Source organism: Aspergillus homomorphus, assembly GCF_003184865.1.
Source record: "Aspergillus homomorphus CBS 101889 unplaced genomic scaffold BO97scaffold_17, whole genome shotgun sequence".
Classification (NCBI taxonomy): domain Eukaryota; kingdom Fungi; phylum Ascomycota; class Eurotiomycetes; order Eurotiales; family Aspergillaceae; genus Aspergillus; species Aspergillus homomorphus.
Window position 1 is genome coordinate 546,408 of NW_020291903.1, and position 25,391 is coordinate 571,798.

The window sequence follows — 25,391 nt, forward strand, 5'->3', positions numbered from 1 at the left end:
TGCTGAAGAAAATGGAGGGGAGGAGTGGTTCCCAGCCAAGGGAAATTCAACGGCTTAAGTAGTCAAGGAGAGGAGTAGAGAAGTGAAAGTCGTAATGGTGAAGATGACGGGAAGAAAAAGCTCACAACCTGGGGAAAGCTGGGGCTTAAATAGCCAGGGAAAGCAGTAGAGCAGAGAAACCCACAATCTGAGCAGAAAATGTGGCGGGTGCTTGAGAAAAGCTGCAGCGGCAACAGGTCGCCCAAACGGGACTTGGAGCATAAGTCGGGATATTAGGAAGACGATGGCGTGGATCTAGCTGGTTTCATTCTCAGCCTTGAAGAAGACAACGTGGATGCAGAACCAAAGGTCATCGTCGATTGGACACTCAGAGTTGCGCACCCGACCCCAGTTGCAAGTATCTTGATCTCAACGAGGAGCCGTCTGGGGAACTTTGTCCCACCTCTGCCAGCTTCTTGGATTCCATTAGCTAGACCCCTAACAATCCAGATTGTGACACTATTGTAGCACCCTGACAGGGTAATAAGTCCATCTTCTTGCTCGAGATCGGACTGCCAAAGACTCGATCTTGACGGGCGACACTGGTCGGCTGGCGGCATCAAACGGTCTCAAAACGGTCACAGCTGCGTGAGTAAAGAGACTTCTGGGGGCCAGACGCCGCGGAAGGGAATAGGAGTAACTTCCACCTCCAAAATGTCTCACGCGCGATCGGATCTGTCAAAAATCCCCTCCCAGCAGAAACTCTTTCACTAATTTCCATGATGATTTACCTCCCATCTCGGTATGAAGGTCATCCATGTCCTCTTTCCTAGTCGGTAACACATCCGTCAGCAATCGTAAACTCCATAAACCGAGCTTCCCCTGCGATTGTGAGACCCAAGCGGCAGGTGTACCTTGGCAGTTTATGGTCTTGTTGCAGCTAATTTTCTGCCTACAACCTGATGATTTGTGTAGCTCGGGCGTGCGGGTTGGATGTTCCCGTTAGCATAGCCTCTCAGAACGAGCCGATCGTACGCCGGGGCCTTGGTGCTGATCCAGAGTCATTCGGTGCTATTTCGTGCCGGCTTTCTGGGAGCGGGAAATGGCATTCGTCGGCGCTCTCAAGCCTCTCGCGTTGTGGATTGAACTAAGAAGAAAAAAAAAGGTCTGGAAGGCAATCGAACGCGTCGCTCAGTAGCCTGGCCGCCATGTTCTTCTCTGAAAAAAAAGAAACATGGGCGAGGGTGTTGAATGGAGAGGTTTGTGGTGGTGGGAGTCAAACTGTCGAAATCTAAGTCAGGGGAGCTTCAGGGGAGAGTTTAGTGGCTGAGTCAGTCAATCCCAATCACTACTATAGGTGAGCGCAAGTGAGCGAATGTAAAAGTCACGTACTGTACATTGTACCTATTGTACTAATGGGGATGGAATCAATCATTTCAATCTCCTTTCTCTTGTTTTACCTTGTTTGGTCATCGCGAAGCATGTTCTGCAATGTGCCGAACTCTCTTGCAAAATTGTACTCCAGTCAGACTGGGACTGACCATTCATGCCCCATGCTGGAAGAATGATTCCGGAAGCAAGCCTTTAATTCAATTCTGTTGTTCTTTCATTCGTTTGGGTGCTTGCTTCTAAAAGTAGCTCCCTGCTTCTCGTTCTTGAAACAATGTCGAAAACACTGCCACTCTAGGCTTCTGACCTGCGCTCCAGAACTGTTGTTGCCTGTTTACCTTCCTTCATCCCCAAAGAATCCTTCATTCCGGTCAGCCCACCGAACTCTGCCCACGAGGAGAATCTAAAGATCATCACAGGCGACCTCGAGTACTTCGACATCCTCTCCAACCAACGCAAAAAGCCTCCTCGAAGAGCTCCGGCTGCTGCTGAGCAGAGACACCATACTCCGTATCTGGTGGGCTGGGCTGTGCAGATCGCCTGCCACATTGCGAAACTCGAAACAACTAATTCGAATCCCCAATCGATGCGGCAGAACGGCGTCATTCAGTACAGGGGGATATCGCTCGACGATGTCGATGCCGTGGCGGGGGTCGGAACTCATTTCCGAGGATCGACGCGTGGCGGCGCCCGCCGAGATCACTATAAGGATCGCCGCCGATGCATCGCCGCAGACATAGGTCAGGAACGTCTGTCACATTTTGGTCCATTCCACTTACTCCGGTCGCCCGAAGCCGCAGCACGATCACCCCGGCCCCTGGTTTGCATGGATCTGGGGGAACGGAAGGTTTCTTCTGTAGCCAGAGCCGCCAACAAGCGATGACGAGCTCTGCTTGTCGTGCATCTGGCTCAAATTGTTAACTCCACCTACTGTTCAAAAGGTGAAGGTGCGCTGAGGTCACCTGATGCGGCCTAGGCTGTTGGGCTGTATTGAACCTACTGGATGTCATGCTCCTGTGTGGCGGTGATTTACACCTAGAGAGTAGTATGTAGGTACATACCATATAGAGTATTACCAGTCACTTTCTTTAGTATTCTTCTACCCGCAACATTTAGTGCATTTCAGTCTCACCCAGCTTTTTATCTCAACAGAGCTTTTATAGGTAGTTCACACCTTCGTAGATCTATCTATGTTATATTAGCCTGGATCCCGGCTTCGTATATCCCGTGCTGTGCCTTTTCCTGATTCTGCCACTCCCGCTGCCCCCTCCCCCCTCTGTTCGTCCCGTTTGCATGTACTTAATTGGTAGAAACAGCACCAGCGGGAGTAGGCACAACAATTTTCTTTTTCCACTTTACTTTCAGGCACCCTGACTCTTTCTTCTTTACGCTTTCATCTTACATCAAGAACCCATCCAGGTTTATAATCTTCAGAGTTCTATTGTTAGAGTCCTATCAGTTAAATCGGTACTGTCTGTCATCTAGAAGAGCATTATCCGTCAACGTGTTTGCTTTCTGTTTCTTCTTCTTCTTCGGTCCCAATATCTCTCCCAGAGCTTACGAATATCTTACCCTGGGGAGCGGTTAAGGAGCCAGCTGTGGCTATAAGGCTGTGCGACTCCTTTCTCAAGATGAGAGGAGATTTGGGTCGACTTTGTTCACCATACGGCAGCCGGCTTCGTCAAAGCCATGTAAAAAGACGACGATGAGTTCCGAGCCCAGACCGCCCTGGGTCACGGGGAAATCTTGCATCGTTCCCTCGAAAGCATTTCTTCTGCGATAGGTTTACATGCCATAGGAAATCGCGCTCGCCAACATTCAAGTGAGTCTTGGCCCTCCCTAAGTTATAGCTGCCTGGCTCGGCCTTGGCATATCTGTAGGTGTTTTGAAGAGGCGGACGATGCCGGGAAGAGAAGAGCACTTAAATCTGCCATCCAGTTTCTCGAGAATCATCTAAAAGACTGGATTGGGGCGTTAGTGCATAACGATCGAGGGCCTCTTGTCAGGCCGGCATTCTACGAGATGCAACTTTACCTAGGCGCTTTCCCTGAGCAATCACCCGGTGACATAAATGAGCTGCAAAGGCTTCTGGTGAAGCTCAGGCGCGTTTATTGGAAGCAGCACACAGATATCGATACTATTCAACACAACATTGAATAGCACAAGCGGACGGGACATTTAACAAAGGTGGCACTATAAAAACTCATGATAGATAGATATCGGTAACCTGTGCTTACATGAAAAGGTAGTTTAGAATTCGAAGGCTGGTGTTTTTAGGAGCAGATTGTCAATAACTAGAAACCGTATCATATGAGGTGAGTGATAGGCGTAGGGACACAAGAGTAGATTGCGGGCTTGAATTTCACCTACGCACAGAGTAGATCCAAGAACCCTCCCTCAACTCGGCTTCCGTGCGGCTTGTCAGCTTGTCACAAGTCCTCTTCCTCTTCCTCTGGCGGGCAAGCAAATAATGGTCGCCCAAAATTCGTTCTAAACTGGTATTCAATCATAACTGGATCCATGTATTCCATACGTTCCATTGTGGACATAGAATCGTAAGGCCTGTCGAAGTCATCCTGTTCCGGCTTGAGATCATACAATTCGGATATATCCTCGAAGCCACTCCTATCTTTCATATGCTGATCAGAGGACCATCTGTGGTCCTGAATGGCTTCGAGACGGAACTCGCCCTCCCCGGCCCAAAGGAAAGTGCAGGACAGCGTCCCCATGGCGAGCCACGTCAGTTCCTGGGCAATATGGTGGATGAGGGTGTCGCTGTCAACCGCTTGTCCGTCTTTGGGCCATTTACATAGGGGGCAGCAGGGACGACATGGGTGAGGGGTCGTCACCGTGGGGCCTCCTTCACGCAAGGTAAACACGCCCAGGATTGCAGCAAAACAGCCACCATGATCGGGCCCTTGCTGCAGTTGCAGAGACCCGAAAAAGGCTCGGTGCTCCTGCATGATATGTGCGCGCCAGTCTTCCTCCTGGGCGAAGAAGTGAGCCTCTGGGTCGGTACAGCCTGGCACGATACACGTCAAACTGTCAAGGGAGTTTCGAAACTCCTGCCACCTGAATGCATGATCGCCCCATTTGGAGTAGGGTCTTCTGCAGCACTTGAGACACCGAGGCAGGAAGTCTTCCGGGGGGGTGTCCTGATGGTTCAAGGCCGCTGAACAGCTCCTCCCTGCGCTGCAGGAACGATAGATCCTCTCGCTTCTCTTTACCCGCCTTAATTGGATCGAGTAGGTGAATGGACTTGACAAGGCCGCCGTCCGGCGTCCGCGCGTGATGCACCAGGGCGCAGGAACCTCGGTGGCGGCGCATCATGCTCGCGAGGACCACGCGGCGTTGGACGTCTGTGAACTCGGTGCGTGGCGATTGCGTCTCGGGATCCCACGTGCCCTGGCGCTCATGCAGCCATTGAATCACCTGCCTCTCGAACTTGTGGTCGTGATTGTTGTTGTTGTTATTGTTGTTGTTGTTGTTGTTGTTGTTGTTGTTGTTGTTGTTGTTGGGGTCGAAAAGCCGATCCGCCTCGTGAAACCAGACTTGTCGAATGGCGGCGCCGGCGGCCACGACCGTCGTCGCGAGCTCTTCCACCAACGGGGGGATCTGCGAGGAGATACCGCAGCTTTTCGTGCTCTTCCGGAGTCTGCTGGATGCACCGGGGTCACGCCGTGCCCCCTCCTTCCTGGCCGAAATAAATGTCGCGAGTAAACCGGAACCAAACGTCCCAGAACCCACCCTCCTCCTGGTAGAAATTTGGATCTCGTCGCCACAAGGAGCCGAACCGAGCTGGTTTGCGCCATCGACCCTGTGGTGGTTCCAACCGGGCCGCGTAAAACTTGGTGTTGTTGAGATGCACCGCCAGCCGGCTGAGGAGCGCCGCTATCTCCGCTCGCTTGTCCAATTGTTGACGTTGACTTTGACTATTGTTGTTCTCGTTGTTGTCGTTGTTCAATGGTAGTTTGTGAAGGTTCAGATTCAGCTCGCGCGCCGCCCAGGCCACGAATCCAATGCTCCGGTTGATTCGGTCATAAAGCCTACTTCCGGGCAGCGCGTCGGTGTCGTAGAGACCCTTGAGACTGTGCGCGCACACTTCGGCGAGCTCTTCAAGTCTGAACTTGGCGGCCATACTGAAAGATGTTCACAATGGGGTAGAATGTACTGAATGTACTATAAACACACTTGTAGATCAGCTTGCAGCTGTTTGTTGTTGGAACTCCAGAGGATTTTTCAGGTTGGGTTCAGCTTCAGCCCCCGGATAAGAAGGACGTGCTTATACGCCTCACGAAACAAGACTATCCGGACGTCGTGTGAACTCCCACGAAATGATGAACTCTGATAACTTTCATTTCTCTGTCAATCACGCGTGGCAACAGCCCCCTGCAAAGTTAAAGAACCACCGGGTTGAAACCTGGGAAGACAAAGAAAAGACCTGGTGGATGATTGAATTCAATTGTCAAAGGAACTGCGCATTGTTTGGAAAATGATAAAATAATCTTACAACTGAGGTGCTTTTACAAAGTATCCAGACTGGGTGTTGATGGTTTAGGTGCTGGATAAATAAGTATAGGAAGCGCTACCAGAAGCTTACTCAGTCTCCTATCCTCAAAACTGTTGACTACAGACGTGATGTTTTCGTAATCAGATTTGTATTAACTATTTAGAGAGAAATTAGAAGAGAAAAGGGAAAAAGCACTAAGCGAGAATGCAAAGAGTTATGATGCAAGAAGCTACGTTGTTCAGTTCTTATCATCATTTTTCTCTTCCTTTTCTTCTTCTTCGTCCTCAGGCCAGTACCAGTCATCAGCCTCGTCTCCTCCGACAGCATCTACAGATGGTCCGATTTCAAAGATCGGGGAGAGGTCCTTGTAATATTCCCCCAGGCTGCCAATGGTCTTCATCCACTTCATCTCTAAGCCAGCCAGCCATTCGCGTCTTTTATGTTCCCTGGGTCGAGATTCAGGTTCTGTGAGCCACAAAAGACACCCCATGTGGGCGATCTCGAACGCGATATCAAATGCTTCAAGCCCGGAGATCTGAACATATTCTCTGAAACATGCCTGATCCCCGGATAGATCGCAATGGATGTCTTTGCCGCCGAAAGTCTTGATATATCCGCTGGTGACAGTCTGCTCTGCTTCCTGCAACGTGACCGGGGGGAAATCCCCCGATTTGGGGGAGGTCGAACACTGACAGAGTTGATATAGCAAATTGGCTTTGTAGGGCGGAAAGTTACCGATATCCACCGCCTCGATCGGCCGCGGCTCGATTTTTCTCCTGCGCTGTAGGGTCATCACTAACCGAACTCTCTCGACCACCATCTTGAATACGCCCTGCTCTTCAGCCACATATGTGTCATATGCCTTAGGGCACGCTTGATCCCCCGAGAGGTCACACACAACGAGTCGCCCACAGATCCAGGTAATCGGTGCCCTCACTGCTTTGGCAGCGGCATCGAATTCAAACGCGCTGTGGCTGCTGCTGCTGCTGCTGCTGCTTCTGCTGCTTCTGCTGCTTTCTACTACTTTGTCCGAGTGTGCCCAGAGAGCATAGACCAAGGAACCCTTCTTCCCGCGGGTGTCAAAATCTTCGATATCAATCTCCTCCGTATCCATCTTGGATCCACTGTCAAGGATCAGACTGTTTGCAAGATGGGAAGCTTGGAGATATGGCGGAACTGACATCTTTCGAAGGTGTATTTATAGCTATAGGTTGAGAACTAATTTAAGTACTCGGCATATCGAATGCGAATCCACAATATGGGAAACTCCATCTTGTACCGCCGCTGGTGAAAGAAAGATCATGGGAGCAACTAGGAGATCTCCGACCACAGCCGCCAGTGAAAGAAGATGGTGAAAGTAAGATCTCCGCACGGTTCAAGTAGGTGTAGAGCTTGTATAAAAGTCACGTGTCCAGACTAAGTGTAAGGCGTCGTAGTATCAACGTGGCTTTCAAGGCAGAAGCCTACATCGATATCCAGGTCCAGAATATGCTATATTCTAGCCTGTCTAAATTCTCTTTATCATGAAAAGAACTCTGCGATAAGTTCTCGTGGAGAAAAAGTCCATCTTTATCTATTTTCCCCGCTCGTATATACCGTCTTGACCTTCACTACTTATATAAGTGCGAATACCGGACGGGATCCTCCGACCCGATCTTGAAGATAGATACATCAATCGCTCAGGACATGTTGTACTTGTAGCTCCCAGCGTTGAAAGGGGTCCTTCGTCCATACCCTGCGCAGCGCCAGCTCTCGCAGTGTCAGTACGGTCAAGCACTGGGCCACCTGTCTTGCCCGCACGGTCGGCATCGCCTTGGTCGCTAGTGAATGTCATCTTCTCAGAACCTGTTTCTCCTCCGCTGCACAACTACCTACACAGCAACAAAGCTCTGAGCGGAGGCGAGGAACATGATCGCGTCACATACAAGTCACTTGTCGTTCTAGCTAGCTAACTATTTTTAACACACAACTCAGCAGTTCTCTATCAACGAAACAGTCCCTTGCTTATCCACCACTATCTCCTGCTCTCAACCGATAGACCCAAAAAACATAAGCAAAGTCGAATGAAAATGATTCCAAGATAAAATCAACCTTCTACCCCGTGCGCCCATGTGCGCGACACCAGAAAAACTTCTCCGCCCATCAATCTGCGTCACACTTGAATCGCTGAAGCAGGCTCTAATCGTGATGGCCATAGCACATAGCCATCCGCTAAACTGAACGTCTTTCCTGTTTTCTTCCCCAAATTCTCGAACGACCGCTGGACCATCTTATACGGCCCTTCAATGGGTGATGCGTGCCCCCACGCCACTCATCAGAGGCTCCAGACTGGCTGCCAGAGGCCCGGGGCTGGCTGTTAGAGGCCCCAGGCTGGTTGTCAGAAGCCCTGGACTGGTTACTGGAGGCCCCGCGCTGGCTGCCAGAGGCCCCGCGCTGGTTTGAAAGACCTTTGCGAAACTCCCAGGGAGACTCAACGCCCTTCGTACCCAGAAGGAAATGGAAAATTTGCGCGGAGAATCTCTCCGCACCCGCAACGATGACGAAGGTATAGGTGGAAGGGACATCGGCGCTCGACGCCAGGGGGTGCTCGGGGTTACACCTTTGACGGTGAATAGGTGCACCGCACACCCCGCCATAAGGCAATCAAAGGCGAATTGAAACATGATGGTCGGTATCGACACCAACAGAGTCGTTCTAGCTGATGACAATTTAGGTCTGCGCTTGCCGAAGTCTTTGAGGGACGGATGGAACCGAGATTCTCCACCGCTCATCCACGTCTTGATATCTTCGTAGCGACGGCTGAGGAGGTTGTTGGAGTGCTCCCAAGCAACCCATACCGCACACATGGCGAGCACCAAGCCAGCAAGAAGCAGGCACCTCGCCGCGGGGTGAGACTGGGCCAAGCTGTGGTGTACAAGCAAAGCAACATGCAATGATGCTAGTAGAGAGGCCTATTCTGATTAACCTCATCACATGGGACACAGTATATCGGTAAGGAAAACGTACGAGTGCGATCATCATCCGACACTGCTCGGCCCGAGCATCCCTAAATTCCTTTGCCGTGTTGTGTTCTTTGCTGTTGAGCACGTCTATCTGAGCGGTCCAAATTGATCTCTGGCCCATTATCACCAAAGCCAGACTAGCAAAACGCCCATAGTGGTTGCGGAACAGCCGAACTGCGGTCAGTCTCCCCTTGGAAACACAAGCCCTAGAACTAGATAACGGAGTATTGTGACTTGAAGAAATGATTGGAGGATGTTTTGGTGTAGATGTTTCATTACTATGAAGGAAAATGTGCCTGGTGATATCGGAAATGTAATTACTGGATCGACAGCATTTCGGTGGATGAGGACCCGAGTGAGATTTGCCTTGCTACTTAAATCGGCCGCATCATTCAACTGAGTTGCAACGCTATACGTACAGAATAGCAACTACCACTGCACCAGAGCCTGTTTGAAGAGACGCGCTTGCATAGTCCTTCGTTTGCGAGGGGTAAAGAGGCGAAGATGCTCCTTCCCGTAGGTCATGACTTGACTCTGCCTGGGAAACGAAAAAAAAACCCTTTCAAGGCTGCTCGTTGTACTCTGGACTCCGATACCGCTGCGTCGACAGGATTTCGTACCGTTCAGTCCAACAGAGCTCTGCGCGTTGCCGAAGTTGTGGTGTTCTGGACGACCTGCGCAGTGATTCGCTGTTGCCCGACGGGCTTTCAAACGCGGCACGGGAAACGGGTGGCATACTATATGCCCCCTACCGTATTGCTGTCGAATGGAATCAGTCAAGAAGACCGAACTATTTTGAAACTTGTCATATTGATCGAGGAGGTAAGAAGCGTACCATTGAGTGTAACCTTGGTTACCTTCCCATGAAGTAATACCCTTACCGGCCATTGTCGATATCTTCCCTTACGTATCTCCACCTAGACGCTATATACCTTTTAGCTGGCGAATGAACAAAGGAAGGATCTTTATAGAAGGGAAGATGGAAAACTCAAACCTAGAGAGCCGTCCTGTCTTTCGATTTGTCCTGTTCCTGACATGTTATTGATTTCTAGGAGTCTGATCGTACCCCAAAGCAAGTATACTCTTTGTACAAGACAACTCAAAGGGTGGTTGCCTGATATACAGGTAGTTGACATACGGAGTAGTTGAAAGTCACATGTGCTGTACCCTAGTAACTACCGTTCTTACCCGATTCAGCCATAGCTTCATTTCTCCACACGTCAACAACTTTCCCATCCCAACTTCACCTCAGCTTCTTCATCTTTTTCCCCATCATCATCATCATCATCATCACGACAACAATCTTGTACCACACCCAATCCCTGTCGCTTCACAATGAAGCCATTATCGACAACGAGGCTGAGAACTACCCGCCGCCCAGGATCAAAGCGGTCAAGAACGGGCTGTCGCACATGCCGGTATGTCTAAACCTGCCCCCCCAACTACCTTCCGGACAAAACCCCATGTATATCAAGAGGAAAGAACTAGAATTGACACCCCAACCGCGCAGAGCTCGACGCATAAAATGTGATGAGACACCAAATAAGTGCCTTAACTGCACATCGACCGGCCGGCTCTGCGACGGCTACGATTTTCACCGGCAGCTGCCTTATCAACTCCCGCAACGGTTGATCGTGGCCGCGCCGATCGTGACCACTGTACCGTGGGCCAGCACCTCGGACGAGCGCCGCTGCTTTGCCTTTGTCCATGCCCGGACGATCCCTGACACGCTCAGCTACTTCGACTCGGTAGTCTGGCAGCGGTTTCTGCTGCAGATGGTGCCGCGCGAACCGGCCGTCTGGCACGCGGTGGTCGCCCTGGGCGCCCTGCACCAGCAGATCGAGACGGGGGGGCTGATCGGCCGCACCCCCACGGTCTGGCACTGGTTGGCGATCGCGCAGTCGGCGCGGTCGTTCGCCTGTCTGCAGCGCCGAAACCCCCATGACCCGGTGATGCGCAACGTGACGCTGCTCTGTTGCCTACTGTTCACCGTCATGGACTTAATACGGCAGGAGTACAAATCCTCCCTCCATCATCTGCGGGCCGGCTTGCGGATACTCCGCGAGACCGAGCAGCCATCGCCGCAGGAGAGCCCCACGTCGGCAGACTGGATTGCCACGTTTCGACATTTAGATACTCAGATCGGAGTGGACGACCCCTCACTGTGGTGTTGGAGCGGAGATCAATCCGACCCAGTCGTTGTCCACCCGGAAATCGATCCATGGTGGCGGCAACAACAGCAGCAGGAGTCGCCCGCCTCCTCCCTCCATCATTTGACAGGGTCATCCAGCAATCCTCTCTCTTCAGCCCGCCAGACCCTGGAGCCACTCTTCAACCGTCTCAACAAGTTCGCGCGGCGTTGCTGGCGTATGTCCCCCGCCGAGATCCAGGCCGCCCAAACCGCGCTATCCGCGGAGCAGCTTGCGATCGCGACGCAGCTGCGCCACGCCACGCGATTTATGCAGGCTTTCCGCCGCGAGGAGGCCCTCAGTCCGAAGCACCGGCGCGGAGCCGAGCTGCTCGAGCTATGGGTGGCGTCCGTATCGCTGGTTGTGCGCACATGTCCGCACCATCACGATGCGGCACTGCTGCGGCGCTTCACCCCGCAGTACGGCGCACTGCTACGGCGAATCCAGCAGTTCATCGCAGACTTCCCGGAGCGACCAACGGTGACGGTCGACCTAGGCGTTATCCGCATGCTCTTCATCGTGGGCGATGGCTGCCAGGACTTCCGGCTCCGATGGGAGGCGATCCAGGCGCTACGAAACTGGCCGCACCAGGAGGGCCCGTTCTATTCAGTCGGCATGGCCGCCTTGCTGGAGGATCGCTTCTGTCTAGAGCTCAAGGCCCGCCTCCTGCAAAACGTGCAGCAGCAAGGGGATGAGTCCAAGTTTCGCCTGGAAGAGCAGCTGCAGAGAGAACTGGCGGCTATTACGGGGCGGCCCGGCTCCCGCTCGGATCAGGAGAGGGACCGGGAAAGGGAGGAACATCATGCGTGGTTTTGGAAGCAAGTTCAAAATTCCAGGGATCACTGGGGCTTGGCGGAAAGGCTGAAAAGACTGGAGTGATGATTCTTCTCTAGAGGGCATTCAGTCATAATGACTTTCACTGTTTGTCCTGACAGTGGGTCAGCCACGACTCTCCGGCTTCAACTGAACAATGTTCTTTCCAGAATATGGGTCTGGTGTTTTCTATGGTTTATGCTATTCATAGGCTAAGAGTCTCGATCTCTGCCTGTGCATGAACACATATCGCGAGGAAGAGATGGTTCAATCTTGCACCGGCTGTGTTACTGGAAGGCCTTCAAGCAGAGAACGCCTACCCTTGTGCCTGGACACTGGTTCGATGCACCAGCATCAGCATCTAGCACCGGTATCCGTGTAGCGTTTGCTACTGGCTCACTCCCAACTCACAACAACATGCAAAGCAGGTAGCCCCATCCATCCAGCTATGAAAAAGAAATCACACCTACACCTACGCCTCAAAAATGATCTCGACCCCGGTCCCAGATATCCAACCCCATCCAGAGCTTTTCCGGGGGTCGTTCGAAGAATCCAGCTCGGCGAAAAGGCTAGTCTTGTCCGACCCAGACTCGACTCGAGCTTGACCGACTCTCGGCGCCGCGTTACTACATTACACCCGTCCGTCCGTCCCGTTCAGCCCCCCGAGGTACGGCGAAACCCTCAAACATCCGGGAGACACATGTACAACCCTTCTTCGTTAGGTTCAGGTCCGTGGAAGAGCTGTTCCCGTCGGCCAAGCGCGCATTGATCCTCCAGGTCTGCGGGGAAGGTCCGGCTGTGCACGTACGCTCTGATCGGCGGGCGGGATGGCTGCCGGTCGAGTCCTGGAGGCCGGCGGACGAACGGGCAACGAAGAGCGTCGCTGCTGCTTAGTCTGGTCACGGTGATAGTTACAACTTGCCGGCTAGCCTTTGAGCCCGTGTGCTCCGAGTCGATCGACTCGACTCCATTGTCGGTACTCGAGACTCGGCCCTAGGGTTTCATGTCAGGAGCTGGGCTTACAGGGATGTACTTGGAGTTGAGCGGCGGTAAGATCGTTCGAAGGGGTACATGGTAGATGTAGGAAGTGATTGTATGATGTAGCTAACACATGAAGAACAAAAAAGCCTAAGTCGGAATATGATCAAACGCCAGACCAGTCATGCCCACCAGCCGTTACTCGCAGAATTCAGCTGCAGAGTTCATCCCATTAATCCCGAAGAAGAAAAGAAAAACAAAACCATGAAGCCCCGTGGTCATTGAGAGATAGAGAGAGAAAAGAAAAGCCCCACACAAAGGCGAGCCAGCAAAAGACTGGCAGATTAATTATAGGTCCAGCCACCATTGAGCCGCAAGCGTTGACGCTCAGCCAGGTCGCGTCTGATTTCGTCCTGCGTCAGGCCGTCCGGACCAGACCAGTGAGCACTGCTGGTGCGCTCGCGGAATTTCTTGATTTTCTTGTCGCCCTTGAACGTCTCCTCCAGGGAGAAAGGGGCAATGGGTCCGAAGATCGAATCCGCTTCCATGCCTTCCTGTTGGCGCAGCAGGGACTCCAGCTCTTTCGGCTGGGCCCACTTGGGGACAGGAAGCATCTCGGCCTCCGAGTCCTCGTCTTCGCTGTCCGTCGCGATCTCAGGCAGGTTGATGTTCTCGCCGTTCGGGTAGCTGGGCGACTCCTTGACCTGGTGCTTCTGCGAGGAGCTGGCCGCTGGCGTCCGGTGCGCAGCTGGTGGGGCAATGGGTGGTTCGGCGAAGGGAATCTTGCCGCTCGCGTACTTGGACATATCCATCGGGTGCGCGGGTCTCTGCGTTTGTCCGGTCTTGAGGATTGAGGGTGGTGGCTGCGCATGGCTGTAGAAGGAAGGTTTCTTAGGCTCCTGTAGACAGAATTAGTGATAAACTCATATACTTTCCGGTGGTTGTGGTAAGAAAATACCTTGCGGATGTTGGACTGGCGGATCGGCGGGGCCATCGTAGGGCGCATAGAGGACATGCGGTTCTGTTCGTCTTCTGTCCGTCTACGTTTGGACTCCCCGGCTGGCTGCATCGTGCCCGTCTTCAGCGCCGTAGGCCGCTGGTTGGCCTCCTCATCCAGACCTCTCTTGGGAGGTTTGGCCGGGTTGGGTTGAGGTTGGTTAATGGACCGGTGGAAAGGTTGAATAGATCCAAGGCGAGAAGCCGGTCGAATGGTTCCCAACTCACTCCGCTGAGCGGCTTGGGAGGCTGGCCTTTCTGGAGGATTGGTGTCGGGCTGTTGGCTTCCCTGTCTCTCGAGCCTCCGTTGGTTTTCAAGCCTCCGCTTCTCGATTGCCTGGATCTGTGCGGCTTTCTTTGGATCTTCAGCAACGAGGCGCTCGCGCCGCTCCTCTGCCCGACTGCGCATATCCTGGCGACGGGCTTCTTCTTGTTGCTGGGCTGCTCGCTTCCGTTCGAGTTCACGGCGCTGCTCCTCCCGACGCCTGGCCTCGCGTTCCTCTTGCTCGCGCTTCTTCTCGCTTGCAAGCTGAGCCTTGCGTTGCGACTGAGTGGACATAGAGCTCTTAAAGCTGCTGTTGGACGAAGCAGTATGTAGGGAGGAGTTGCTAGCCTTCTTCTTCAGAGTAGGTTGTTTGACTGCGGAAGCTGGTGTCGGGGCTGGGACACTGGATTCCCGCATCCCAGAAGACATGGTAGAAGATGCCAGCGTCATGGGTCGAGAAAGAGCACTTCCCACACGAATCGACACAGGTTGAGGCCTGGGCTTCTGAAGGGTTTCGCGGGTTGGTTTGACGGGACGGCCCTTTGTCTGCTGTTGCTGAGGGATAGACGTCGGGACGGTGATCTTGGATCCGGCCTCAACGACAGATTCTGGTTCCTTGGATGATTTTTGCAGTTGGGGCAATCTCTGAGGTGCTGGTGCTGTAGGGGCCTCGGAAGTTGCACGAGACTCGCTGTTAGCAGTATACCTTTCCTGCGCAGACCTGAGTTGCATCGCTCTCTGTTTCTCTTGTTGCCGAGCTTTCTCGGCCAGCTCCTCCTCTCTTTGACGTTCCTCAAGTTCTTTCTGCCTACGCTTCTCTTCTCTCTCGGTAGAGCTGCGTGTCCTACGACCTTCTTGTCGTGGCGGGCTCAGAAGCTGGGCAGACTGTGGTCGCTGCGTATTATCCCTGAGCTCGCTGATCGGCCGGCCGCTTGGTCGCAGTCTTGGTTGTTCTGGTGAGGACGCTTCTTTCCGGGCTGCAGCCGATATGCCTCCAGTATTCGTGAACAGACCCTTGGCCGATTGCACGATCGATTGGAGTCTTGACTTTGACGCACTCAACGGCCCATCCCAACGTTCTGGCGCAGGAGAACCCACAGGCGTCGTCGACAATTGGGAGTCAATGTGAGCGGACGCGCTCTTGTGATGGCCAGGCCGCTGTGGAGAGGAATAGATAGGCGTTGACGACTTTCCGCGACCTACGTCCGAGGCGCGTTTCGGGGCAGCCTTGATTGTTCCCGTCGCACTTGCTGCATTGTCCAAAGCAACCGAAGGGCGATCTTCCTCAGCAGCCCGCGGAACTCTAGCGGCGGAAGGTTTGTTTTCTTTGCTGTCGGCTTTCTGGTCTGCCTGGCTGTTTGAGCGATAAGGCGAGTTCATGGGTTTGATCCAGTCATCATCGATCTGCATAGGCTCTGCGGCGGGCGGATCACGGGGCTTGGGGTTAGGAACTTCTGGCCTGGTCTCAGGCTTCGAAATGGGCAATTCAGGGTAGGTGACCTGCGCTGCCGATATGCGCGAGACTGCTGGAATGGACTTGGTTGGTCGCGATGGCTGGAGTTTGCCGAGCATGCTAATCTTCTCATGCAACCTTTGAGTTGAAGACTTAGTATGGAGCTTGCTAGCCTTCGTATCGACATCCGATTCTCCGTCGTCAGTCAGATTCTTGCTGTCGTCAATATCCATTTTGTCGTTGTGAGTCGTATCGTCACCAATGGCAGGCTGCGTAGTTCTGTGTCCCCCAGTCTGCCTACCGAGATAGCCTCCTGCATTACTAAGTTTGGGCATTTCCAAATGACTTGTACGAGACAGTCTCGAACCACCCAGACTCTTCTTGGTCAGTGGCTCGCGTGCAGGCAGTGACGCGAAAGAAAGGCTGCTCTTGCGAATTGGGGGGCGTGCCGGAGGAGAGACATCCGAGGGAGAGCCGATATCATCAATATCAAGTACCATTTCATCCTTGTTATCCTCCTTCCCTTCCGGTGCAAGCTCCGCGGCAGGTGCGGTGGGAGACTTGGCAGGTGAGTTTGGCTGTACGGCTTCGGCAGGCTCTTTCTCTGCATCCGGCTCCGACGCCGGCTGATGGCTAAGCTCTGGCACTGTCTCTTGCTCGGGTTCTTCCTGTTTTTCGGGCTTGCTCTCGGGTTCTGGCGCTTGTTGAGGCTCGATTTGCTGGTGTAGCTCAGCCCCGGGTTTCTCACGCTCCTCACGCTCAACCTCAGGCTCAGCCTCAGGCCCAGCCTCGAGCTCAACCTCAGGTTCCGCATCAAATCCAGTTTCAATTCCATGCTGGGGCTCAGGCTCGGGTTCAGCCTGCAGTTTAGGCTCGGGCATAGGCGCGTCGTGGGCCTCTTGTGCAGCTTCCATTTCTGGTTTATCCTCAAGCTTAGGCAGCGGTGCAGCAGTGGGCTCTGGTTTTCTCAACTCTACTGGGGTCTTCATCGGGGAGGGCGCGTTTCGTTTCGGGGTCGGTTCAGCTTGCATAGGTTCGACGGTCTCGCCTCGCTGGCGCACATTCTCTTGGGCGGAGTGGAACGAGCTGGCTGTCGTGCGGCGATCATCTGATAATAGCTTAGTCTGTTCTTTCGCTCCGGTCGGCTCGGTATCCATTGGCTGCGTCGACGACTGGGATTCAGGCTGGACTTGTGTCAAGACAACATCGTCATCCTCCTCTTCATCCATGTCTTGGTCATCGGCCATGCCATGATAGCCTGAATCGGTATTGTACTGCGGGAATGAATTTAGGTTCTTGCTCAAGTCGGGATATTCGGGTTGTGCTGCGTCCTTGGTAGTATCTTTAGGTTCCGCAGCCGGAGTTGGAGCTGCAGGGGGTGGCGCAACGGGTGCCTTGGCGGGCGAGCGTTGAGTCGCTGGACTTGCAGCAGGTTTGCTGTCAAGCTTGCTTTCGATTCTGTTTTCCAGTTTGCTGTTGTGTGCAGAGGAGAAGATTTCGCTCAAAGGCTGTAGAAAGCGACCAATCAGCACATGCTGTATCGATATTAGAGGACATCCAACGTACCATACGAGGCTCGGTCGCATCGCGCTTTCGCGCAGTCCGCGGGGTTTTGCCGCGCAGCTTTCCGGGTGTCTTGAACGCATCGGTGAGGTTACTGCGCAAGAGTCAGCACACGTAGGAGGATCCCAGGGCTATGCGGGCGCAACCGACAATTGGTTTGTAGAGAAGATCTCGGCCATGTGCTCATTTAACCAATCCATCTCATGGCGCACAGGATATTCAACTTCCTCCATTTCCTGATCCACAAGCTGCATGCAGTTTTCCTTTTCAGACGAGATCCACGCTGCAGAGCCCACGGGCTTCTGCGCCCTCGCGCCTGCCGCAGCCATGGCGATGTAAACAAACGCGGATTGAGGATCGGTGTCGTTAAGGAGGCATTAAAAATTGGCTTGAGTGTCGAAGGGCAGAGGGGCCCGGTCTAGAGGTTAGTAGAAGTCGGATTCAAATCATGGGATCGTGGTTCGTCGGCTGGGGGTGGGTGGTCGGCCGGTGGACTTCAGCGGCTGTTGTCCGGAGTTTGAAGCATCAAAACATCGGCCAACGCGTGAGTCCCGCTCTGACACGTGACCTATACATGGTAGGCGCTTGGCGCCTCAGGCATCAAACGAGGCGCTTTACATGCTCGCATTGATTACTTGACAACCTCATCTGTGCTTTCTCTGGCATCGTAATGTCGGGTTACAAAGATTGCCTATAATCCAGTCCCTGCGCGAGGTTCCACTACAGGCCTGCTGTATGTCTTACAGGCAAGCATTCCGAAAGCCTGACCTATATTCTTACAATGTATACATACTGGTGAAGTGGGAATTGCCACGCGACAAGTTTCCTGAATTTGGACTACCTGGGGTAGCTGCAAGATATGAGACGCTATTGTGACATCATCCATGGCCAGATCTAGATGCCTATGAGTGGGTTGTGCTTTTCGATATGCCTCCATCGAGGTACTCGTAGTTGTCAGAGGATGCTGTGGCTGCCCCCTCAACACCCTCACACACACACACACATCACTCACTGCGCATCACCAACAGAGTGCCATCATCTCGGGCATATCATCCTTGTTCTGAATACCGGTTTGTGCCAGTCATCGATGGAAATAATTTGCAAAGAGCCGGGGAGTTCTCAATTGTTCGCGGGATGCTGACTGATGATGTGACCGGAGGGTGACATCATCCCAGCCCTGACGGTCGTAAACAACCACCGAACAATGTGCTTGTGCTTGTTATACGAGGTGATTGAGGAGGAAATAACCATTGAGGCGAATGATAATAATGAAAAACTGGAATGCTCACAGATAGATAGCAGGTGTTGGAGACAAGTCTGGATCTTCGTCCTGCAGTGCATGCATCTCCATGCACGAACTGCTGCTTGATTGATGGATTTGATGGATGATGGACGAACTCTCTTGAGGGATCTGCTCTTGAGACCCTTGCATAAGCCCTCACACCGTCTTTCAATTCATTCAGGATGTAGTCTTGGTATAGCTCTTCAAGCTTCAGATAACGATCAGAGATATAATTAGTTTTAGCCGAGCAAGTTAATCCGAAACACCGGGCCAGACCATCACATGCTCGTTTGCTGGTGACGGGGAAGGCAGAAGAAGAAAAAGCACACGACCAAATCAAATCCGCCGCCGCCCCGACCCCATTATTGCATCACCCTCTCTCTCTCTCTGTCTACTCTCTCTCTTCGCTCTTCCTCTTCTTTTTCCCTCTTCATCTTCTTCCTCTCCCCCGCGCCCACTCATCTATATTATCTCAATCCTCTCTAATCCTCTTCTCTCTGCGCTTACTGCAGTCTCATCCATTTCATTCCCCGTGGTATTCTTAATCTCGGACACCTCTCTGGGTTTTCCCCTGACAATCCACCTTCCTCCTTATCTTTCCAGCTTTCCGACCACACACAACTTTCGTCATGGCTACTGATTTGAATTATCCCAACGTGAACGGCCATGGTAAGGTACGTATTTCAATTCTTTGGTTGTCAGTATCATTCAGAAAGCGTTAAATTGAAGCTAATCGATCCTCTGATCTTCAGTCCCGCCCTTCGCCTTGACCATGATGAGTCCGACGTCGAGTTACACAAGCTAATCACTCATCCCTCCGTTTAGGTACTACTACCAATGGTAAGCTTCAATTTGCAGTCCCAACGATTTTCGTGGAGGAGCGAAAGCTGGAAAAGTGTCAATTGTATTGGAGCTAACAGCCCACTTCATAGGACCTCTTACCGACAACATCAAATCCGAGGCGTCCCGCACTAGTCAAGAGTTGCGCGAGCTGAGAAACGCAGCAGTGACCCCCTCCACCACCGCTGCGACCGGTCAGCCTCTGACCTGTATGTATCACCCATAATTGTGCCACGCGCGCGCTTCACTAATTCCACATAGACTACCACTCCCTGCTGTACAGCCTTTTGAGCGTGAGTAACCGCGAGATTGTCCTACACGAACCAGCCCTGACAGATTGTTCGTCATAGTGGGAGCAACCCCGAGCCACCGCCGTCTCCTTCATCAGCGTTGTCGCTTTCATCTTTGCCGCCCGTTACCTTCCTCTCCTCCGATGGTTCTTCAAGTTCATCTATGTGATTCTGGGCTGTGAGTGGTGACCGCGCGTCCAATCCATTCACAGAAACTGATGCGTTGTATAGTCACCGCTCTCGCCGAGCTGGGTGGTCAACTCGCCCTGAAGCAGAGTGTCGTCGGTTCTTTCCGCCCTCGCAGATACTACACTGTGCCCAAGGAGACCGTTGAAGCTGTGCTGGAGGACCTTGAGCAGCTCGTTGACTTTGTCCTGATCGAGTTCCAGCGCGTTCTGTTCGCCGAGAACCTGGTTCACACCATTGCTGTACGTCATAGCTTCACCGGTGGCGCATCTGATCAAAGCTAACCGGCCGCTAGGCTTTCCTTGCCGCATTCTCCGCCTACTGGTTGATCAAATTCCTTCCCTTCTGGGGTCTCTCTCTGATCACCGTTACCATCGCCTACCTGGGCCCGCTGGTCTACATCAACAACCGCGAGGTCATTGATGCCCAGATCGAGCAACTCCAGGAGATGGTGAACAGCCAGGCCCATCAGCTGAAGGACATCGCCGAAGAGCGCACCGCCCACGCGACGGGCATCGTCAAGCAGTACGTTGAGGACTACAGCGCCAAGGCCCAGGGACTCGTGCACCGCCGCTCTGCATCGCGCTCCACGACCCCCGAGGTGGCCAAGGTCGCCAGCCCCGTCATCAAGAAGGAGCCCGAGACCGAGCCCGAGATCAAGACCACTGACTTCCCCGAGGCCCCGAAGGAGGAGCCCGTGGCCCCCGTGGCGGTCGCATCTGTGGTGGACTCAATTGAACAGCAGCCTGCCACCGAGGCGGAAGAGAAGGAGCCTCTTCTGGCCTAGAGGACGAGTTTGAGACGAGTTTGAACTAGTTGTTATATTTGGGCCAAAATTGATAGCTCGCTCAGGCCAGGGGAGGTAGGTGATTCTTGCGGGCAGCTGTGGTGCAAATGCGCGGCTGACCAAGGATGAGTGGTGCGTACGCGATTGCGCGGTGTGTACGATGGCAAAAGCAAAACCTCGTTCGCTGTGGTGTGAGTAACGGAGACTTTTTTCTTTTTCTGTTCTTTTCTTCTTTTTCTTCTCTTGCTCGCAGGCCGATTGTGGAGTACATTATCTGCTTGGGTTGTCACTTATATTTTATGCTTCGTATGACATTGCTTTCCTTCATCGGTTTTTAATTTGAAGAGGGTAGACTGCCTGAAAGGTTCATGGTGATACACATAACGAAATGTATATTGTAGACTGCTGTCCATGTAGTTGACGCGCAATCGCAATCAAGCGACGAGCCTACGTTCGAGCGAGGGGGTATGTGATAACGCGACCAGCCTATGGAATACAAGAAAAAGAAAGAAATAAAGAAAGAAAAAAAGAAGGGAAGGAAGCCGAAGAAAAGAACAATAGCTCCAAAGTAGTAGTTAGCCGAAGGAAGTTGCGGACAAAAAGTGATTGCATCATCCGTGAATCGAACACGGGCCTCATCGATGGCAACGATGAATTCTACCACTAGACCAATGATGCTTTGGATGTAATAATCAATTCATTTAATTTCTATATTTTTTTGAACATGAGCTAGTCGATCTTTCACTTCTCGGCTTCCTTCAATTGCAATTATCGCTTTGTGTTTATGACTCATGTTATCTTATCGGGGTATCTGTATGCTCTTCAATGCTTCAAAGCTGTGTGGGAAGATATCTGGAACTAAATGCTGGTGGGTTGAGCTATGAGCGGATATATATCCCGCTTTTGTGTCTATTATATGTAACTGTCTGAGGGCTGGACGGAGGGACCTTGTGTTTGGTGTGCGACGGTAGTTGTGCCCGGGTTTCTATAATCTGGGATTCATGCAACTGAATGAGCCATACCCCCAGTAGATGGCTAGAAGATACGTACGTAGGTTGAGCTAGACAGATAGGAACCATCTTCCCAAATGATCGAATACCCAAACACATCCATCCAGGCTTCCGCTCCGGTAAGCCCAGAACAGCGTACAGATCTATCCAGTCCGATAACAATGTAATCTATTATACATAGTATTTATTCACATGGATATCGACAACTACCAACCAACCAACCACTCCTTTCACCAAGCACACAGAGGGCGAAAAGTACACGCGACGCTTACTCCACCTCCGGCTCAATATCGCTCACTCCGTCGAAACCCTCGTCCATGGCGTCGGGATTCAGGTTCGCTGCGTCCGGGGCGACTCCGTCGCGGTGCTTGTCATTATCATGGGACACGGTGCGCCAGCCCTGTGGGGAGGAGGGGTCTTTGAGGTATTCGGACATGGGGAACTGGGCCATATTGTTAGTATAGGGGATCATGAGTGGTGAGATGTTAGGACATACGTAGTGGTCGTTCTTCTTCATGGTCACGACCCAAGGGACGTTGTCGAATGTCACGGCTCGGAGGCGGAAGTAGGTGTTGTCCGGAATCTTGCGGACTTCTTCGACGAAGCGGTCTAGGTTCGGGGTCGGGGTGCCGTTGACGGCGGTGATGAAGTTCGTCGGGGAGAGGCCGTATTGGTAGGAGGGGGATCCGCGGCTCTATTGGAGGAAGACAATGTTAGTGGTGAGTTTGAAGTATATAGGTGGATCTCGAGGGAAAGGGGGACGTACCCTGGCGCTGACGTAGACCTCGCTGTGGAGTTTGGAGATCTGCTGACGGACTGCATGATGGGGCTTCTGAAGGACAGCACCACAGAAGACAACCGCGCGGTCGGTTTCGAGATCCTCCGTTGGCACCGTGGGGACTTGGATGCGCATTTCCTGGCCGTTGCGCACAATGAGCGCCTCCAAGGACTCCTTCTCGTACATGATATCAAGCTCCGAGACACGGGTGATCAGCTGTCCATCCAGGGTGAGGATGATGTCGCCCTCCTCGAAGCTATCTACGCCCGACGAGGCAAAGCCGGGAGGTGGACAATCGACCTTGCGGACCATGAACAGTTGATGCCGGGCTGGGTTCGCCTGCGTCACTTTCTGGATCCACTCCTCCGACACGCCCATGATGCGGGCTTGGCTCATCTGCACCACGTAGCTCTCCATGTTGAGGATTCGCAACGTGGGCATCTCGCCTTGCTGGACCTTGGACAGGACCGGGAGGAGAGACGGCGTCGCGAAGCCCAAGTGGTACTCCACGTCCTTGTGGGAGTTCGCCGTGCGCTCACCGAGGTAGTTCAGCCACAATGCGTGCACTGTTCCGTCTTCGCCGACTAAGACACCATTGGAACATTGTCCGCTGAGACCTGTGTCTACGGTGATGGCATCTAGGTTGATCGCACGATAGCGCGGAGCCGAGGCATTGGCCGGGATCGACACCGTTGTGATGTCGGTGACGGCTGTCTTGGCCACCACGATGCGGAAGTTCTGGTTGAATCCGACGAAAATAGTGTCCTGGCCCTGCTTGATGTACTCGGTGCTAAGCTTGGCGCTCTGTACCGGAGCCTGGACCAAGCTAGGATCATACTGGATGATACTGTAGTTCTGGAGCGGATGCAGGAAAACCACCTTGGCGGTCACGATGATGGAGTCGGCCACCGTGACATTGATATCGCAAAGGTCGTACGGAACAATGGCACGCGAGACCACGACGAGTCCCTTCTCCGCGTCAACGACCAGACCGAATCCCGTTTTCTTGGCTTGAGGGTAGCCGTCCAATTTGAGGGGCATCGTGCACGACACGCGAACGAAGCTGCGCACAATGTCTGCGGCAGCAGGCTGACTCACTCCATCAAGCTGGATGAAATCGGCCTTCCTCGGCACAGGGGGCAGGGCGGGAACGGGGTCCGCGAGGTCAGAGAAATCCCACAGTCCGGTGGTATCATTTCTCACGGCCAGCCGCATCTTCGGGTGCCAGTGCCGGTCGATGTAGACAATGCTGGTACCCCGCGTGTGGAGATCGCGGATGTGGCGATATGAGATGACCACCCGGGAGCGATCAGGAATTGTCTTCATCACCTCCACGAACTCATCCAGGGTCCGTGTTGGTCGCTTGTCCACGGAGTCGATCAGCCACCCCGACAATGTATTCTCCAGCTTGAAGGAGCCGGCAGCCTCGCAGACATACACGCCGCGGGTAGCGATGGCATACAGACGTGCCTGCTGGTAGGACAAGTTATGGAACGTGCCTCCAGCCACGGTCACGAAGCGGTCGGGCGTAATGGCATGCAGGTCGCCAACCTGGCACTCCACCTCCACATTTTGACCGCCTCTTTGCACAAGCAGACGCACCGTCTGCCCGACGCTCGAGTCTAGAATGTCATCCAACCGGACGAACCGAGTGAGCAGCTCCCCGTTGAGCTTTAGGAGCACGTCTCCCTCCTCGAGCTTGCCATCTGCTGGTCCCTCCGGCAGGATGATCTCTGCTACCAGCATGCTGGTTTCTGCGGGAGCAGCCTTGCGCACGGTGGCTTCCCACTCAGGCGTCAGGCCCAACCGACGACACTCGTCAAACGGCTTGAGGATCCATTGTGTCTGGATGGTTCCTCGCGTGAGGGGCTGGCCGCGACGAATGCATTCCAGCGCACGCAGCGGTCGGTCTAGCGGGAGGAAGTAATCCGTAGCCGCACCGTCTGCACGACCACCAGCCTGCAGGGCAATTGCATGGCCGTCAATGTTCACGACAGGACTGCCGGAACTACCGCCACTGGCAGCCGCGGCGGCCTGAATGTAATTGGTATTGAAATCACTGTATCCCTCGCCGTACTCGGGAGCGTTTCGATCCAGTCGACTAATGACACCGGACAGAATGCTGAGCTTTTCTCCTGCATCATTACCGACGACACGTATCTCCGATCCGACCTTTGCTGCATCCGGCTGCAGTTTCAACTCCTTCAGCTTCATGTATCGGATCGCTTTCGGGTCGAACTGTAGAATTCCGAAGTCGTGCACAGGATCTCGATAGATGGGGCGCACATCGCACTGGATGTCGTTAGAATCGTACAACAAGCAAGAGAAAACGATCGTGACTTGAGGTATGTGAGACTTATCCAACTTACTTCTTCATGGTTATCGAAGATACAATATCCCCAAAAAGGTCCTGGACATACCACGTGTCGGTTCGTCAGAATATATCCCCTCTCCGCGTCGACCACAAACCCAGTCGCCTGACTGCTCATTGATAGTTCCGTATCGAAGGAGCAAGTTTGACAGAAGTGGATCGACACAACGCTTTTCACGACCTCCTCGATGGTGGCCTGCCATTCAGGCGAGTCCGCTTGTGCAGCTCCCAGGGGCAATACCCGACCAGCATCCTCCTCTTCCTCCACATCGTAAACGGTTCCATTTGCGGGCGTGGAGTCGCCGGGCGTGAGTGTGCTAGCTTCGGGCCGGAGATGCTTTGCCGGCCGCTCGACAGGGGCGGCGATCGAGCTGCGCTTGCGCTTGGCGCCTGCGTCACCATTCATATCCATCCGTAAGGTCAAGTACCGATGGCCACGAAGCCTTGGGGATGAGGTAGCGAGCGATGTGATGGAGCGAACCGAGTTAACGTCGGGTTTGTTGATGTTCCTAGAAGCTATGGCACTAAACCATAGACCGGAGCTTAAACGGGGTGTTCGGTGCGTTTGTGGATCGCGACGAAACTTATGTGGTATATGCCCCAAATAGCAGGATAGAGGCGATCTGGGATTCTTGAGCAAGCGAGAATCAATTGAAGGTGATGTGAGGTGGTGTCGTGGTATATCAGGAGAGGAGGAAGTAGGCGGCGAA

At 53.2% G+C, this 25,391-nt stretch overlaps 7 protein-coding genes and 1 non-coding gene across 8 annotated transcripts; 2 read left to right on the forward strand and 6 right to left on the reverse strand.

The window, feature by feature from the left end:
- Positions 1–1,771: 1,771 nt before the first annotated feature.
- On the reverse strand, positions 1,772–5,506 carry BO97DRAFT_424634 (uncharacterized protein; the record flags this gene model as incomplete). Its single annotated transcript, XM_025696995.1, has 5 exons — positions 1,772–2,119; positions 2,148–2,272; positions 3,902–4,433; positions 4,486–5,062; positions 5,112–5,506. 5 exons carry the CDS (start codon positions 5,504–5,506, stop codon positions 1,772–1,774), a joined length of 1,977 nt encoding a protein of 658 aa, XP_025551707.1.
- Positions 5,507–6,116: 610 nt separating this feature from the next.
- Positions 6,117–7,061, reverse strand: BO97DRAFT_424635 (uncharacterized protein; the record flags this gene model as incomplete). Its single annotated transcript, XM_025696996.1, has 1 exon — positions 6,117–7,061. One exon carries the CDS (start codon positions 7,059–7,061, stop codon positions 6,117–6,119), a length of 945 nt encoding a protein of 314 aa, XP_025551708.1.
- A 1,094-nt stretch (positions 7,062–8,155) lies between these two features.
- On the reverse strand, positions 8,156–9,768 carry BO97DRAFT_451943 (uncharacterized protein; the record flags this gene model as incomplete). Its single annotated transcript, XM_025699018.1, has 4 exons — positions 8,156–8,772; positions 8,885–9,092; positions 9,300–9,327; positions 9,501–9,768. 4 exons carry the CDS (start codon positions 9,766–9,768, stop codon positions 8,161–8,163), a joined length of 1,116 nt encoding a protein of 371 aa, XP_025551709.1. The 3' UTR covers positions 8,156–8,160.
- Positions 9,769–10,251: 483 nt separating this feature from the next.
- Positions 10,252–11,699, forward strand: BO97DRAFT_327875 (Zn(II)2Cys6 transcription factor; the record flags this gene model as incomplete). The annotated part of the gene is made up of 2 exons (XM_025691329.1): positions 10,252–10,298; positions 10,391–11,699. Coding segments are annotated over 2 exons (1,356 nt in total), but the record flags the coding sequence as incomplete, so codon positions are not given.
- Positions 11,700–13,012: 1,313 nt separating this feature from the next.
- BO97DRAFT_405478 (uncharacterized protein) lies at positions 13,013–16,867 on the reverse strand (the record flags this gene model as incomplete). Its single annotated transcript, XM_025695199.1, has 2 exons — positions 13,819–16,867; positions 13,013–13,759 (listed from the first exon to the last, which is right to left on the reverse strand). Coding segments are annotated over exons 1-2 (3,554 nt in total), but the record flags the coding sequence as incomplete, so codon positions are not given.
- A 1,909-nt stretch (positions 16,868–18,776) lies between these two features.
- On the forward strand, positions 18,777–20,891 carry BO97DRAFT_405479 (uncharacterized protein). The gene is made up of 7 exons (XM_025695200.1): positions 18,777–19,088; positions 19,245–19,259; positions 19,352–19,468; positions 19,521–19,552; positions 19,610–19,727; positions 19,781–19,977; positions 20,031–20,891. The coding sequence occupies exons 1-7, from the start codon at positions 19,049–19,051 to the stop codon at positions 20,520–20,522; spliced, it is 1,011 nt and encodes a 336-aa protein (XP_025551712.1). The 5' UTR covers positions 18,777–19,048; the 3' UTR covers positions 20,523–20,891.
- Positions 20,892–21,129: 238 nt separating this feature from the next.
- On the reverse strand, positions 21,130–21,200 carry BO97DRAFT_t148. Its single transcript has one exon. It is a non-coding gene; the product is annotated as a tRNA-Gly (tRNA).
- A 600-nt stretch (positions 21,201–21,800) lies between these two features.
- On the reverse strand, positions 21,801–25,093 carry BO97DRAFT_344700 (putative nuclear serine protease HtrA2/Nma111; the record flags this gene model as incomplete). Its single annotated transcript, XM_025691745.1, has 4 exons — positions 21,801–21,974; positions 22,029–22,226; positions 22,299–24,602; positions 24,680–25,093. 4 exons carry the CDS (start codon positions 25,091–25,093, stop codon positions 21,801–21,803), a joined length of 3,090 nt encoding a protein of 1,029 aa, XP_025551713.1.
- Positions 25,094–25,391: the final 298 nt, after the last annotated feature.